Source organism: Physcomitrium patens, chromosome 5 (assembly GCF_059467195.1).
Source record: "Physcomitrium patens ecotype Gransden chromosome 5, ASM5946719v1, whole genome shotgun sequence".
NCBI lineage: Eukaryota > Viridiplantae > Streptophyta > Bryopsida > Funariales > Funariaceae > Physcomitrium > Physcomitrium patens.
In genome coordinates, this window is record NC_143414.1 from 2,722,228 (window position 1) to 2,739,444 (window position 17,217).

Consider the following 17,217-nt stretch of genomic DNA (forward strand, 5'->3'; position numbering starts at 1 on the left):
ATTGTCTTCAGGAAAATAAGCCACATGTCATGAAACGAGGTTGCAAGGTTGCATGAGAAGCAAGCTGTGAACATCATACACGATGCTGCTTCTCCTTAAGTCATAATTTTAATTCTAAGAGTCACTTATTCATCATTGCAAAAACTATAAGTCCAGGTCTTTTTACTTTTCAAACATTTCATGCCATAAATTAAGCTAGAATCGACAGTTGTGGATTTGACTGGGGACCTTTAGCAGTTCCGTGATAATCTTCACTTAAAATTGGAATGACATATTGCAGAGCATGATACAATTACACACAAATATAAGGCTGCTGAAAGTTTACGCAAAGTAGATCGACAATCTACAAAATTTCTTGACTTATCAACCAAATTCCAGTCTTCAATAAATGTACACAATGCATGTGATTACTTCTAGCTTTACAATGGAGGAATGCTAATAGCAGAGTATGCAGAGCCTGTTGTTCACTCAAAATTAGAACTCTTGTCATGAAGCATAACTCCACTCCCACAAACCAAACCCTCAAGAAACACATCCAACACATACAAACACCTCATCAAAAAGTTTCTCGAAGGGCAAAACTCACCTTTAGTCCACCAAGAGCCTCGGATGGCAAAACCCTCAAACTAGGTCTCACCTCCCAACTTGACTAGATGGATGCCTTGGCCATAAATAATCAGCATTCAAGCTCTCCTCCCACCAGTGTAATCCAAAATCGTGCCGATCATCACAACTACGACACTCTACTGAAGCTCAAATTTGCACCCATCCACAAACCGCAGAAGAACAACTGTGATCCCGTTGGACTGGATGCTGAGAAGCAGGCCAAGGCTATTTTTTCTATGTAGCACATACCCGGGTGCGGGAGACTACCCCGGTGCTCCCTGCTACATAGCCGAGAGTTCTGGGACTGCAGCGAGAGCGGGGGTGGGGGATTCGCGCGGGGCCCTATTAAAACTATGAAAAAAATTATCATCCCAAAGGAAAATTTGCAATAATAACACGTGTGATATTATCAAAACTTGAGGGGTATCCTTAATATTTCGAGAAAGTTCAGAGGCATGTGTGATAATTGCCCAGTGAAAAACTTCTTTGATGATTGGTGCTGTCATATATAATCAAGTGCCAATCCCAATCTTCTTGTTTCATGGTTAATTGGCCAAAGTACTAGTCCTTTCCAGAATAGCTAAAAAGGGTAGAATTTTTGACCAATCACATTACAGGATTATATAAAGTATAGCTTAAGTATGGTTTGTTATGAGAAACCCATTCAAAGACATTTACTTCAAATCCAATTGCAAAGTAGAAATGTAACCATGAAACACAGACCCCTCACATGACGCAATGGTGCAACTCAAGGGAAACGCACAGGAAAATGACAGACTTCAACCAGTACTGCTGCATGTATGGTAAGCCAAGATTTAGGACAAAATAGGTCACACTAAATATTGCAAACTTAATCACAAGCAAGAGTGATAACCTTACTCTCAAATTTCTGCCTCTATCAAATACCTGCAGTGGGACCTTACGCGATTGCATTAGACTTGTTCAAGATCACTCCCTCATATTTGACCTGGAACCACTTCATTGCGTCTTCCTTAGTAACGCGGTGCTGGATACCAACGCGAGATTTCGCTCTGCGTCTTCTTCCAACTCTGTAACCTGGGCGCTCAAGTACTACGTAGAAGTCCATACCGTAAATGCCCGTAGAAGGATCGTACCTGCAAGAAGCCAAACAAGTACCAACATCAATATCTTTATCTGAACCGAACCCATCAGATTCTAACTGGAAAGAATGAGCTGGACATTCGGGATCTGGGCTAGCGCTACTCTGTGCACGCTTAGTGCTTAGGAAGAACAGAGCAGTCACAAGACGTAACAATGGAAACCAAATCTGAGGTAAACTCTCTGATAATGACAGAATAAATCCATCCATCGTAACTCTTCCAATAGCTGCATATTTCCATCTCCCATCTGATTGCAAACGTAACTCATATTCTGCAAACAAATCAACTTACTTGATTCCAAGGTCAATGTGTTCTTGAATACCAAACCCGAAGCAACCAGATTCACTAAAGTTGCGGCGCAACAGCTCGTACTCCTTCACCTTCAATCCACTCTCCAAAAGCTGCATGGCTTTTTCACCACGCACAGTCACGTAGCATGCAATCTTCTCATTACGCCTGATTCCGAAAGAACGGACAGTGTACCTAGCTGCAAATTTAAAACAAAAGTTTCAATCACTGCTAAACTGTATCGAAGTACTAGCTTCTGCCACACTCAAGTTTGAATACACGTTACTGCCAATTCTAAGCGTTTCAAGTGCTCACCCTTGGAGAAGACAGGGGATTGACCACTGAGTTGCTCCAACACCTGACCAAAGCCACTCACGCAATAAGTCAAGGCACAGTCGAATCAAACAAAGGTGATATACGAATACAAGATTTCCATACACACTCATTCAATCACAATGAGGATTGAATATTCGACGATGGATGATACACATCGAAATCACTCGCCTTGGAAGCACGTGTGAGACGATCTCCGCTCTCTCCGACAGAGATGTTCAGAACAAGTTTCTGAACCTTAATCTCCCGCATTAAATTCTGCTGCTTCTTTTCGGACGCCTGAAATACAGAACATACCAAGCTCAAAATGAAATAAGTAAATAAACAAATCCTAATCCATAACTACCCTGGCAAGAGTCATCCATTTAAGAAGTTTCGGGAGCAAACTACACACCCATTGCGACTGATGTCATGCAAACGTTACCATCCCTCCTGACGAGAGCTCAACTGCTCAATGAATCAAACGTATCCACCCCGCCCTTCCTTCGAGGCCCAGGACCAGAACTCAATGAATCGTTAAGAGAAAATCTAATGCGCAAAACGCATGAATGCTAAGGCCGGTGAAACTAAAACTCTACCCAGCAAAAGCCAACGATGCAGAAGCTCAGGGTGAAGAATGGCAAAGACCACCATCACTGTGTTCACAAACTGGAACAAGTGCTCTTGGTACGCTCCTCTCACAAACTCCAAAAATACAGCACAGAATCATCACACCCAGCACCAAGAACCCTAAAAAGTGCTAAAACCCTAATATAAAATCTCTCTGGCTAAGAGAGGCACTGCAATAACGCGTCATCCAAAAGCAGGAGCGCGCATTCTACGACCGCACGAGGTCGGATGCGCACGAGAACAATCGTCAAATCGTGTAACCAAAACCAAAACCCTAGCAAGGGCCAAACCCAAACTTCGAACCACAAAAACTTCGCTACTCGTCGAGAAATGGATCACAGTAGTGCGTTGGAACGGCCGCCACACGGCGAAACAGCAGCGATGCAGCGTGCGGGACACACATTTCGAAACCTCAAGAGGGAGAATCGGAAACCCACCATGGCTGAGTGCGGGCTCGACGTGAGGGAAAGAGGCGGCTGATGCTGCGAGAAAGAGACTGTACTGAGGCTTCCCTTTGGCTCTTTGTAGGTCCTTCGTGATTAGTGACTTGTTTACTTATGCTTTCACTAATCACGTTCTAATGTGACAGTAATTTTATTGAAGTATGGGTGGGTCGCAATCCTTGATTAGTGAGGGAATTAGTGGGTTTTGGTTCTTGTTAATGATTATCACCTCCCAACAACAATCCAGGAGTTGTATGATCTCTCTCTCTGTATACATATTCTAAAATATTTAACATCAGGTTTTGAAGATTAGTAACATATATTCGCTGCTCTACTGTAATTTTGTGATCAATAATAAACATGCTACATCACCTCAAAGTGGAACAAGGTGTAATTATAACTTGAAAAATTGTGCGTTGTGTTTTTAAATGTTAATTCTTTATCCATTGAAGTTTCTTATTCACTAATTAGATTATCTAAATATATCTTAAGTTTTATGTCTTAAATACATGTAGATATAGTAATTTAATTTGGAGGTGTTACTGCATGCAATTTGTTAATTTTTAAATACCAATTACTATTCTATATAAATAAGAATTACAGATTCTTATTTGGATTGTTATTTTTCTTTTTTTAATATATATACAATCAGTATAAATCATAAGTATGCAATTTTTGAGATATATAATGATGTAATTGTTAGGAAAATCAATCAACTAGAATACTGTTTTAAAATCATACAAATGGACTAGAATGTTACTTTTTATTTGAACAAGTTTGTATATACTAAAATCAAATTTAGAAATACATATACTTCACACTTTTGTATAATCCAATTTATATATAAAGTACTTAAAAAAATCTTAAATTAAATAGATTATTGTTGGATTATCTCTTGTAATACTATCAAATTCTATCATGATGTCAAAATAAAAATAAACAAATTTGTAATTATTTTAAATTAACATGTAAGTGCTAAAATATTTACTAGTGTGATTTGACTTCAAGTATTGAGCCTTGAGAAAATTTTCAAAAATTAAAACTCATAGAATTTTGTGAAAGAAAAGATAACAATCAAATATCTTGAGATGCATTGGAAAAAAAACATACATATATATATATATATATATATATATATGAAAGTGTATGTATTTATAAGTGAATATTGAACATCTAGTGACATAATATTGTATGATTATATATCAAAATTTAATTTGAAATTTTTTTGGTATTATTGTAAGACCATATATTTTTGTAGACATTATAAGATCTCATTTGTGACTTCAAAAAAAAAGTTCTAGCATGTAATCACGTGTAAGTGTAATTGAAAAATGTATTAAATATAATTTAATATTATTCATTGATTTTCATCTTGTATCTTTGATTTGAATAAGCAACAAAAATAAAATAAAACAACCATATGATCAAAACTATTGTCAAGAGTATAGAATATTGAAGAAATCAATCTATGTGAGTATACAAAAAACTAAAAAACCATGTAAAAGATACATATCACAAAAAAGGTGATTAAACACCAATGTGTTTCTTAAGTAGTAAAGTTCTAGAATGGCTATTGATAAGTATAAGAAGGTTAGAAAAACTTCAATCAAGATTTAAGGTAAAGAAAGATGTTGAGAAGATTAAGCATAGCTTTTGTTTTCTATCTACATTCACACTAGCAAACAAAAATACTATATAATAAGTTCTAAAGATCATATACCTTGGAGAACTCTTCCTAGTAGCTTCTTAAATCTAAGAAAAGTTAGAAGAAGTTTCTATAATAATATGGTGTATTTAATAATACTTTTCGAACTAACGTGTATTTAAGAAATTTCTAAGATGTTTTGTGATGAGAAAGTTATTCAACTAGCCTATTCAACTTGTATTTATTTAGATAATATAGATGTTTATGAATTAGATGGTGTGTCTCTTTTTTTTCTTTTTCTTTTTCTTTTTAATTTTTAATTTTTTTTAACCTTATAAATTTGCTTAATATATTTGGTTTTTTTTAAACTTACAAACATTATTAGCATAGTGTTGTTAATTTTTGTTAGTTATTAAGAGAAGGCCTATTTCTCACATTGATGGAATATAATATTATAGACAAAGGACTATTAGATATTCAACTTTGTTAGAAGAATTGATGATGAGGCATCCATTAAAAAACTAAGCTCTCAATCATGTGATGGTTAATAACCATAGAGGCTTTTCTATAGAAGTTAGAATTGAGTTTAATAAATGTCAAATTAGGGTTTTTCTTCATTATAATAATATTTTTTTTCTACAAAAATTTTAACTAGAAAATAGTTTTGTATATCATCTACAACTACTATTGTTAGATTCCCTTGTGTTATTTCAAATGAAATTGAACTAACTTTTTGACATCTATCTCTTTAACTTATTTTAATCTTCAAGCTTTTTATAATGGTGAAAAATTAATTGTGACAAATTAGAACCTATACAAACAATAGAACATTTAAAATTAACTGATGTAACATTTCTCAAAAGTCGTTTGGATGCATAAATATGGTTCACACACATGATTTAGGGACATTTGAATACTTCATTATAAAGAAGAAACATTTATTCCCTACTCAATGGTAATATTAACATTAAATGCATATATGTACTCTATATACACACACACATACATACATACATACATGCATGCATGCATACATACATATATATCTGCATACATACTGTAATCACATAGTTTTTTTTAATTGTATCAAATATTGTATATGTTCCAATCACTATCAAGTATTACAAAGATATAATGTGCTACATTATACATTTGAAGTACAGTATAGTTTATACCTAATTAGTGTGAAAATAATTTCACAAGGCTTGCATACCACACGAAAAAAAAAAAAAAAAAAAAAAAAAAAACTGCTTCCATATCATTAAGTAAAACAAAACAAAGAACCAAAAAAAATAATGACCTCTTCTTCCCATCACAATGTAAAATCCCTCGCCAGACATGACCTTGAATACCCCTCCCCCTTTTCAGGTCCCAAAACATTTTGGGATGGCTACCAAGCCCTTTCGAAAAGAAATGCACATACGGAAGTAAAATCTCCTTTCAACATCCTAGAGATCAGTCTAACATTGTCAAAAATGAAAATTTGTTACAATCAAGAAGGTGAATTTGTTACCCACTTGGAAAAAAACGTGAACACCTATATGAGTTCATATTCATCGATGTGCGAGGATTCGGTACTCGATTCGAAGACTAGAGTTATGTTTCTGCTTTCCTAAACTAATTCACTATGTAAGGTTCCCTGAAAAGAGGGAAAAGATATTAGAATCTGAACTAAAAACGCCAAGATCTTCAGTCATCCACACTGCGAGCGTCAGCATTGAAGACTTAAGGACCTCCAAGATACAACCTCCCCAACTCGTTCAGTAAATATACAAAAAATTAAATGTACACTAGGGAAGGCCGAAAACCGTGTCAGCCAGTACCCTTCTTGGTCAAACCAAGAATTGTTGACACCATAAGCTTGCTGTCAATCGGTTTCGTGAGGTACGCATCCATTCCCACCTGAAGACACTTCGCTTCATCGGATGACATAGCATGGGCTGTTAAAGCAACAACTGGTAAATGCCAATTCTTGCCCTCCTCGGCCTTTCGAATGGCTTTTGTGGCCTCGTATCCGTCCATTCTAGGCATCTGATTAATACAAGCATGATTGTCAGTAACTTTGATACCAGGGCCAGTCTGTGTGCGTCACTCATAACAAATATGAAGCAGTGGATTTGAGTGAAGAATAACGATGGTAGAATGTAGCCTAAACCACATAGAAAGCCACGAAATTGTCAACACAGACTACCACATATCGACAAAGCAGCGACGACAAAAATAAGATATATAAGACGAGGTGTCCAAAACGAAAATACCACCCAGTCGGTATAGTTTACCTGGCAATCCATGAGTACAAGATCGAACCCATCAATTTCCGCAGGAGTAGTAGATTCCTCAGTATCTCCAACATTGTGTTCACCGCGAGATCTACCAATAGTTTCAACAGCTTGCAAACCATCACCGACTGCAACAACACAGGCTCCCATCTTTTCCAGCATGATAGTGGCAACTTTTGCTAAAACTGGTGTATCTTCCGCTAGCAGGATGCGAATTCCAGCTAATGCATTACTGGGACCCAATCGTCTGGCCGGAGGCTTTCTTGGTGCACGACTATGTTTATCTGGCATTACTTCGGAAGGAGGCAGCGAAACAGCAGGCTTGGGTGCAGGCGCGTCTTGTGCAGTTCTTGAGGATTCGGTATGATTACTGACAGTTTGAACGGGAACTCCTCTATCAGAAACAACTATCATGTCAGGTTTGGCAATTTGGTCCTGTTCACAGAAAATTTGAGGAATCTCAATGCCGGGTGGACCAACACTGGGCCCAATAGAGAGTGGCCCCTCAGAGGCATTAAAAAGTGAACTCATGACTTGAGTCTTTGTAACATCTTGATCAGACTGATCGAGAACATCTTGATACTTGGGTGATCCTAAATATGTATCATCTGGTGGATGAGATGTGGCTGGAGGGATGTGCACAACATGGTTCCCATCAGTACCATCTCTAGAATTGCCCACCGGTAACATCGAAGACGATAAATCAGTATCGACAGAGAGAAGAGATGTTTTCAGCGACCCGACCCTACTGCCAGGAGAACCAGTGTCGAGACCTCCAGCAGAACTGGCTGGACTTGCTGATGGACCGAGATTACTGAGGGTGATGAATTCCTGTTCCTCAAGTTGCTGTGTCAGAGGTAAAGACCTCTGAACGCCTCTTGGATTACTATCAGCTGAAATTCCAGGATTTCTTTCAGTCACTAAAAATCGCTCTGATCCTTGATTCACGCCTTCTAACTCCTTCGAAGGCCACTTCTCCAGCACTCTGGGCAGAGACTTAGTGGACCCAGGAAACCCAAGCTTGCTTTGAACCTGATGTGAGATCACACAACTTCAATTAAACTCAGGTATCATGTGCAGAAGTTATCTAAATTTAGAATGGAAACAGGTCTCAGGTGACTACTGCTGCATCTAATTACCGGTTTCCAGTCATGACTCACTTTTTCATTGAATTGGAAGCAACACGTGATAAAGTTTGACATTGCCTCTAGCGTGAAAAAATTATAAAGTAAACTCTAACTCACAAGGAATAATGAGAAATAATCTAAATATAATGTGACAAGGTTTTTCAGATCGTCTTCCAGAAAACAAGGCACAAACCTGTGACTGAAGTTTTTCCAGCTCATGGCGATCTATAGCAGCAGCTTTAATGTCGTCATAGTATCCTAATTTACGTTGGTCGCTGCCAACTGCTTGCAGTGCTTGAGATTCACACTTAAAATGTGTAGAGCTTCCACCTTCTGAGCAGCCCGCCATGGAAGTCAACAATTGCAACAATTTTGACTTGTATAAAGGCTGATTTGCAGTGATAGTATATCCTCTACGCCGTAACTGCGTCTTAAGCGCATTTGGAGTATCATGAGTGAACAGCCAAGAGATTATGATACCCCGACCTCTAAATTCATCTAATACGCTGAACATGGAATCAACTTGATTCGAATCCTCCGACCAATGTATTAGCTCAGAGTCAAGAACCGCTAGTAACTTAAAATCCTGCATTTCCCACTGCTTTGAATTTCCTGACAAGACCAAGCTCAATTCTTCGTCAGGTATTTCATTAGCATCACGAGATGCTGCAGTAGACCGACTTGACTTTACATGGTTCGCTTCAAGCGAAACCAACTCGTCTTTATCAGCGCCCTTATCCCAGCTAACTACGCGCTCATCCGCCAAAAGTTCTTGGAGAACCCGCATTGCCTCATCCCATTCAGATGCTTCATATACATGAAGCCCTTTATACTGCATCCATTGAACCAGGGTACCTCTCCCAACATCTCCTTTCATTGCAAGTAGTACCTGTCGTATAGAATACACGTAAACATACTGTTTAGACTACATAGAATAATTGATTGCTGGAAACAATCAACCCAGGATGTTGCAGTTAAAGAACGAAGGCTGATAGCAAGATTACATCGTGAAGTCATATCGATAAACCCACCTTGGTGTTCTTCAGACCAGCAGGAACAGCCGGACGAGGCGTCTCAGGTTCGCTGTCGACCGGTTGGTTAAACAAAAGGTAAAAGCGAAGAAGCGTCCCAGGCCCTTCCTTCTTCACAATTTTTATGTCTCCTCCCATTTTCCTAACCTGCAACCGCTTGGGCTCAGTCTTACGTGGACTATCAGCTTGAATATGATAAAACTATTCGCAGTTTAATCGAAAGAGACGCCTTGCAAATTTTAACAACATAGTCCAAGGAAAAATGAATCACTTACCAAAGAACGAACAATACAGAGGCCAAGACCAGTTCCTCCATATCTGAATAATGACCAGCGAAGATAGAGAATTTAGTAGGCAAAATCAGTAATTCCAAGGAGAAACAGTGATGATAAGGAACTACTGTGATACTAAGAAAATATGTCCTACAACCACTATATTGTTAACGCAATCAATGAGCAACTACTGGGAAATACACGTACGTCCTCGTAGTGGAAGGATCTGCCTGGACAAAACTCTCAAATACAGCTTCCCATTTGCTTGAGTCGATACCTGCAATTGCAATTGAGTTTTACGATGTGAGTAGTCATGAAGACCAAGAAAAAAGTCGGCTTCAATTCCTCACCATTTAAGAAAAGAATACAAACATGGCAACCATTGACTTCTACAGAATTGCAATAACATTCGTGATTCACTGTAAAGTGTTCGCTGCAAAATGTTTTCTCGTCTTCATTGAATGACCAGAATAGATTGGGTGTTGTGAAACCACAGCATGTAGAATAAAAACTTCAGGGCAATGTATATGGTCGATTAAAAGGGCATCACCAGTTAAATATAATATTAAACAAGTATAGCATGCTTTCCATCAGTCTGATAACTTAGACAGACAAGTTCTGTAAAGACGAAAAGAAAGAAACAAAAGCGGTTGACACATACCACATCCGGTGTCTTCCACCTCGAACCACATAAGAAATTGACTTGGCTCATAGTTATTGGTTACTCCTCCTTCATGACTCAGTCTATTCTGATTCCATGTACTGTCGTTCATCCCAAACAGCAACCCACTCCTCATTGCAGTGGCTGACATATTAGGAGAACTGCACCAACCTCGCAATATCACATGTCCAGCTGCTAGACATAACAACCGAAGTAAATACAAATTTACAGGTGACAGGTAGTTTCATGCAGCATGTTGGTGGTTCTCAAAAATTAAAGACAAAAAAATTTAACATTTCGAAGAACTGCATATCTGGTCTTCAAACTTACACGAGGTAAATTTGACAGAATTCGCAATCAAGTTCGCGAAAATTTGTACGATTCGTGCAGAATCTCCTCTAACCATTCGGGGCATATCATCTGTCCATAATTGTAAAATGAGAAATACTGCACAATTTCCAGGTGCGAATAAAACCCAAGAACTGTTCTTAATGCGCTGCCAAAGTGATAGATCTATTTGAGGACTTCGAATTTATCAATGGGAAAACATTTTGCGGATACACGAACATGTGAGGAATGCATCTTTTCCAACTTGAATTACATGTGATAATGAAATTCGAGTTAACCTACCGGCCAAGTCCAGCACAATTTCTATGTCATGGTCCACGCATTGAACTGAAAACATGTCGACCAAACCTTCAAGCTCACGATTGAGATCAAAATCGGCTGCTTCTAGAACTAGCTTTCCCGACTCCACCTGATTACACAATGCAAACGCCAGATTAAGTCAGAGTTCATAAGTAAAGATCACATTAAGAAAGAAAAATAGGCTCTTTTAGTGACTTGAACTACCAACAAGCCCTGACAATACGGTCCATACGCTTCTCCTCTAATTCCACAGAAGCTTGACTACAACCAAGGCTGAGATACGAGAAAAGAGCACCTTGCTGATATCCAAGATGTTATTGAGAAGGCGAAGAAGTGCAGTAGAACAGCGACGTATTTGAGACACCATGTTAATTTGCTCCGATGAAAGACAATCGTCACATAATAGGATGTCCAGAAGACCTATGACAGCAGCCATTGGTGTCCGGAGCTCATGACTGCAAAATAAAATGTAGCAACTAAGAAACAATACGAGCCTCTTTCTGAAACAGGAGACACAAAAAGGAACGTTATCAGAGAGTAAATCAGAATCCCTGTAACTTAGATATAAGAAGCATCGGAAGCATGCAAAAGGAAAGAAAAAAGACCTCATGTTTGCTAAAAACTGGCTTTTATAGTTACTAGATGCCTCCGCTCGCCTTCTTGCATCAAGATGATTGATTAGCTCAGCCCTGAGCTTCATCTCAGTAGACACGCCACTTGTAAAAAATATGATAAAGAAGCAGCCAACAAAAAGAATGCAACAAGAGATAGCAATCAATATTGCCAACGTAGCTCTTCCACTTCGATCCACTTCTCCCATTACATACGTTCTTGGTATGATAATCACACCAACCTGCAACACATTTACGCAAAATAAAGGTCAAATTACAGAAATGCAGGAGGTTCTCCAACGTCTGTTTTCAAAATATCATGACAGTAGACGCTAGAAGGCATTCCTTTTTAATGCAAAGTGATTCTAAATAAATCGAGAAAGAGGAAAACAACACCAAAAACAACAATAGTAATAATAATCACAAACAACAAAGTTGAAATTAAACAGCCAGCAAATGTGCTAGAGTGAACAATAGGAACAGTAAAAGGAAAATTGCTGCCAAGAAGATAGTTAGTGCCAGATGCATTACCATCTGGAGTCCGGAAAGCGACAAAGAAAATGTGTCAATGTAATAACGTTTTCCCTCCAGAACAACATTTTCTGCATGAACCACTGTTTTAACCAGTCCTTCAAAACCATGGCGAGCATACAGCCACTGAGCCCCAGCTTTTATGACTGGGTCACTCGATTCATTCGCCAACACAAGGGTTCTTCTTGGGCCTGACGAATCTATCAAGGAAGCATTTGTAGAAGTCGCCAAAAGCTGACCATCTGCGGTTGTCAAGTACAAGTAGCCGCTGTGCGAAGATGTAAGTTCCCGGAGAAACTGACTGATGCTGGAAAGTGCAGCTGTAACTCCAGTCACCGCCACAACAATGCCTGAATCCCGATAACGAACCGGGGTAGCACTTGATAAAAGTGGTGTATCATCCGATTCAGTCACAACCAGACGCCACGAGACTTCAGTGCTCTTCAGCGCCAGTACATAATCGATATTCTTAGACAAATCATATGATGTAATGTTTATAGGGGTAATGTTTATAGGGGAACTGGCTTTTCCGGTGTATGGATTGATCGGCTCTTTGTACCATGTTATGTTGCCATTCTCCAGAGGAATATCGGGCCACATGGTTACAGGAGCAGGAGCATCTGTTGCAGGAGAAGGAGCTGGTGAGGCACCAATCACAGACACTCCACCTAATGGCGCACCAACAGAAGGATCTGTGAATATATAGAAGGTCTCGTTGGTTACCATATTTCTATCAAATGCTTGTAGTTGGCCATTTCTGTAAGCAATAGTAATAGACTTTGCAGATTTCCGACCTGCATAAACTGCCCAGAAAATATTCCTCATGGTCCTATGTACCTGCATATTAAATGCATCCCAGATCAATGCCATTCTGATTTTTTCCTCCAGCAAAGAATGAGCATCAGAGTTCTTCAATGACGGCCTCTCGAAATTATTTTGTAACAGTCAAAGTATTTCAAACTATGTGATCATCTTTCAAATTAATACGCGACTTGATCCTGCATTTCATGTCGAGCTCGTTCGTATGTGCCACATTAATGCTTGACCATATAGATAAAAATCATGAAGTTAAATGCTATGAACAAGGACCTACCTGCACTTGCGTGGATGCATCGATAGGAAGAGTGTATTCCCCTAACACAAACTGTGAGAGCTGAACTTGACTCAAGGTGGCTTCAACGGTGTTATTCAACAGGTTCCACATGCGGGCAATAGGACGATTCAGAAGCTCGGTACGTAGACCAAAAGCCAAATTCTTAATTGACCTCGTGGTATATACCGTGGTGAAGTGCCACGTCAAAATAGTCAACAACGCTATCAGAACAGCCAACATAATCTGCGGAGAATTACACACATAAGACAACGTCACAAAATTAGGAGAAACAAAGTCATATTATAAACAGAAGTGTTAATACCGAACGAAGCCACTGAAAACAATATTCCTCTTGCGAACAATCATGATTGAATAAACAGGACTACAAATTAGGGATGAGTGTTCCTCATTTTCCAGCAGTTGCAGCAACATGAGCAACAGAAATTCAGATTAAAAATCTTGTTCATTAGCACAAAGTATGAATGGAATGCGAAGACACCCAGCATGCTCATAAACAACTACTCTTTTATATACAAGGGTAATAATGAAAGTGACAATCACCATGATCGCCAGGCGAACAGAAAACATGCTGTAGTAATATGTCCGGCGGTGTGGACGACGAAATCCATTATCCTGATGCTCATTCTCGGGGTCAGGAACTCGGACGTTCTGAGTTCGACGGCGACGTTTGCAGCATCGCGCGAGAAACGCAGACCACTTCGTCATGCCTCCCAACTTTGAACAAGCACACTTGTTTCGTGCTTTGGCGTTACTTGGCAATACATCCTTTTCTTTCCACTTTTCCAAATGAACTGCGGCAGCAGTTGCAACGTGTTAGCAACCAGTAAATTAGAAGTTTTCTTGTGCACACATCTATACCCTTCCAGCATGAATTGCACAATGCCGTTCATAACCAAATTGTCATAGATTATCATACACAAAGACCAACTTCCAACACTGCTCTGATTCCTGTAAAAGGTATCACTTGCATATAAGCTAAAAACAGCTTTCCAGTTCCCAGCGTTGCGTCATAGTCTAAAACAAAGTGGGGTACGCCAGTTTTATTAACGTGGTCAAGATAGAATGATGAAATAAAGTAAAAAATAAAAAAACCTCCTTGAATTTCCCCGATATCGCTGTCCTTACACGAAATTTTCCGCTATACTAATAAACTACTATTGAACAACTTCAGCCTTATAACCAGGCCGAACTAGAAACCCAAAGAAAACTTGATGAGTCCATCCACAGAGACACATACACACATTCCTAGAAATTAATTGATTGATTAAGTGTGTATTCATTATAGTGTTACAAAAAAATACTAATAATAGTAGTAATCAATAAATTAAAAAATCCGAGATTACAATTCACTCTTATTGCAAGATACACATGTAGAGAAGAGAGTCACTAGCACATATATGTTTATAAACAAATTTCTCAATGAGAAAAAATCAGATCATAACACAGCGGTGGATATCCTACTCAAGTATCGTCTATATACAGGATGCTGCTCGACCTGAAAATAGAGTACTAACCAATGGTAGCAACGGCTTCATGGTACGTTTCTCTACATGGAAATATAATACTAATACTAAGTGACTAACTAAATAAGTAACCGTTGTTCTTTTTTGAAAAAAACAATGTGTTCAAGTCGTACACTGCATGACTACAGCAGCAGAAAGCTTCAAAAAGGTGGAAATAACCAATGATGCCGAGACTGAAAGCTGAGTAAAAATGCATTCAGATGAGAAATGTCTGGTGGATAGAACTTACAAATCTGAAACATTACAAGAAGAAACCGGCAAAACTGCGCAGAATCTTTCGGCCCTGACTGCTGGCACGCAACTTGCCAGCGCTGGATGCTGCTGACTAATCATCCTCCGCAACTGACTGGACGGCCATTGACCTGTGCTTAAGAGAAGTCAAGTTTCAATGACCAGAAATACTGCAATAGGCACAAAGAGGATAAGGTGGCCACGCATGTAGGAACCATGAGAACCGAAACGTGAATCTGAAATTTGACATTATTGACTGCCAACTACCAACAAATCATTTGGAAGGATTCGCAATAACAAGCCAGATCATAATCCGAGAAGGAGAATGAGTAGAATCCAATACTTGATGATCCATCATAGGTTAATGACCAAACTTCCCAGAGAACCACAGGGCAATCATAGTTTACTGGAATCTAATGCATTACTAGCCATTCCGATATCACCCCAAAACTTCCTGGGATCCTGAGCTAGTGCTGAAAGTTACACTTATCATCGTAGCTAGATCTGCTAAACGTTTGCGAGAGACACAACTTCCGTCTCCGCAGCACCATCAAAATCATGTGTAAGACAATATCGTTGTGCCCCAAGGAACTTGACTAGTACAAAGAAGAACCGAGCTAGTGGCCGCGAGGTCACATAGCTACCTAGGCAGTACCAGGTTGACCTAATGATTTCAGGCGAAGTGATTGACTGACGCAACCTCGTCCTGCTCCGTACGAATTAAAGTCAACCCTGATGTGCATCTAATCAGAACGTGGCGGCAGCGTCGGACTCAAGCATATAACAAGTGTAAACACAAAGTCCTCCTGAAATCGTTTGCCCTCCCCATCTAATCACCGAGGGCACGACTGTGGTACTCGCTTCAAGTGCCGTCCGTCTCGCGTACAAGACCACCCGGCCATGAACCAAACCAACCTGTAGAAAATCTCCAGAGCGTCGAAAACATCCCTTCCGCATATATTCTAACTATATCATCCTGACAAACTCCGGAACTGGATTCCACATCAATCTTCGAGACTGGAAGTGCGCGCTACAGCTATTTAGCACAAACTTCAAGAGACAGAGCGGGCACAGTAACATGTTGAAATGCCCCAAGTGAAGTCCCACGGCACAGGTCAAGACACCACAAGACAAGGAATTCAGACGCAACTCGCCTCGGCCGACGCAGAAACTGCAAGACAAGCCAACGCCAGACGGCAACGCACCTGGAGCGAGAGGAAGATCACGATCTAACCCTAGCAGGAGGGAGTAATGAGCCAGCCTGAGAAGGACCGCGGAAACAGAGATAGCAGAAGCGAGAAGATGAGAATGACGAGAGGAGAGATAGAACACACGGAGGACTATCCCATCCGACAGGGCCCCACAGAATAGTTCGGGTGTGAATGCTAGAAAAATAATAATAATAAATAAACAGCAAAACAGATGCAGCGCCAACTGAAAGGCGAGGCGCAATTCAGGGAAGGAAGGAAGGCAAAGCGAGGCTTCTTCTACCTCTCTCTCTCTCTCGCTCGACGACAATCACTCGCGTGTGGCTGCATGACTTGTGCTCCATTGCAACGAGACATGAAACCACCATCCCCAATCACAACAAGTTCCAACCAGTTTCTATTCTCGTTCCCCCCCCGCGCCTTCGTCGTTGCCGCATCTAGTCGCTTCCTCACGACCTCGATGAATCGGTGGAGCCTCCGACGCGCATGAATGAAGAAGCGCATGGATTCCTCGACCTCTGCAGCTCGGTTGCAGTATTCCTACGTCCATCTGAAACGCGGTAATAATAAGGGCATCGTTGAAGAAGGCACAGGGTCTTGGCTGCCATGCAGAATCAGAGACGACGATGATGATGGTGATGGAAGTTTTGCAAGCCCGCCCTCTTCCTTCCTTCTCCATCCAATTTTGACGGGCGCGGGGCCCAGGCTTGGGAATTCAAATTGCCTTGAAATAGACAGAGAGGGAGGGAGCTCGGGGTTAGTGGGCCCTCTCCTCCTCATCCAATCTATCAATCTATATCCTTTTTCGCTTATTCTACTTTATTTTTATTCTCACCACTTTGTTGTTAGCTTACTTTTTTATATTTAGTTCCTTTAATCCACTTTGTTTAACTTTTTCGTTTTTAATGTTTTATTTTTTGGTGTTTTGAATGTGTG

General features: G+C 39.8%; 2 protein-coding genes across 7 annotated transcripts; both read right to left on the reverse strand.

The window, feature by feature from the left end:
- Positions 1-1,420: 1,420 nt before the first annotated feature.
- LOC112282958 (large ribosomal subunit protein uL5) lies at positions 1,421-3,440 on the reverse strand. The gene is made up of 5 exons (XM_024521199.3): positions 3,395-3,440; positions 2,520-2,627; positions 2,331-2,373; positions 2,019-2,214; positions 1,421-1,721 (listed from the first exon to the last, which is right to left on the reverse strand). The coding sequence occupies exons 1-5, from the start codon at positions 3,395-3,397 to the stop codon at positions 1,526-1,528; spliced, it is 546 nt and encodes a 181-aa protein (XP_024376967.1). The 5' UTR covers positions 3,398-3,440; the 3' UTR covers positions 1,421-1,525.
- Positions 3,441-6,469: 3,029 nt separating this feature from the next.
- On the reverse strand, positions 6,470-16,835 carry LOC112282957 (histidine kinase 1). Of its 6 annotated transcripts, none has more exons than XM_090250239.1 (16): positions 16,565-16,835; positions 15,072-15,204; positions 13,860-14,110; positions 13,299-13,541; positions 12,206-13,042; positions 11,669-11,916; positions 11,359-11,518; positions 11,046-11,172; positions 10,746-10,835; positions 10,416-10,607; positions 9,962-10,031; positions 9,758-9,800; positions 9,483-9,629; positions 8,645-9,340; positions 7,325-8,356; positions 6,470-7,076 (listed from the first exon to the last, which is right to left on the reverse strand). In XM_090250239.1, exons 2-16 carry the CDS (start codon positions 15,082-15,084, stop codon positions 6,858-6,860), a joined length of 4,368 nt encoding a protein of 1,455 aa, XP_090106365.1. In that variant the 5' UTR covers positions 15,085-15,204; positions 16,565-16,835; the 3' UTR covers positions 6,470-6,857. The 6 variants fall into 6 exon arrangements, with proteins under 6 accessions (XP_090106365.1, XP_024376962.1, XP_090106362.1 ...); XM_024521194.3 differs by lacking the exon at positions 16,565-16,835 and adding an exon at positions 16,279-16,386; XM_090250236.1 differs by lacking the exon at positions 16,565-16,835 and adding an exon at positions 16,279-16,378 and having other exon boundaries at positions 15,072-15,243.
- Positions 16,836-17,217: the final 382 nt, after the last annotated feature.

Coding starts and splice junctions, on each gene's coding strand:
- LOC112282958 (XM_024521199.3), bottom strand. Junction 2,215..2,330: donor ATCCCCTGTCTTCTCCAAGG/GTGAGCACTTGA, acceptor TTAAATTTGCAG/CTAGGTACACTGTCCGTTCT. Junction 1,722..2,018: donor CACATTGACCTTGGAATCAA/GTAAGTTGATTT, acceptor GGCTTCTTGCAG/GTACGATCCTTCTACGGGCA.
- LOC112282957 (XM_090250239.1), bottom strand. Junction 11,917..12,205: donor CGCTTTCCGGACTCCAGATG/GTAATGCATCTG, acceptor AATGTGTTGCAG/GTTGGTGTGATTATCATACC. Junction 11,519..11,668: donor CAGTTTTTAGCAAACATGAG/GTCTTTTTTCTT, acceptor TTTATTTTGCAG/TCATGAGCTCCGGACACCAA.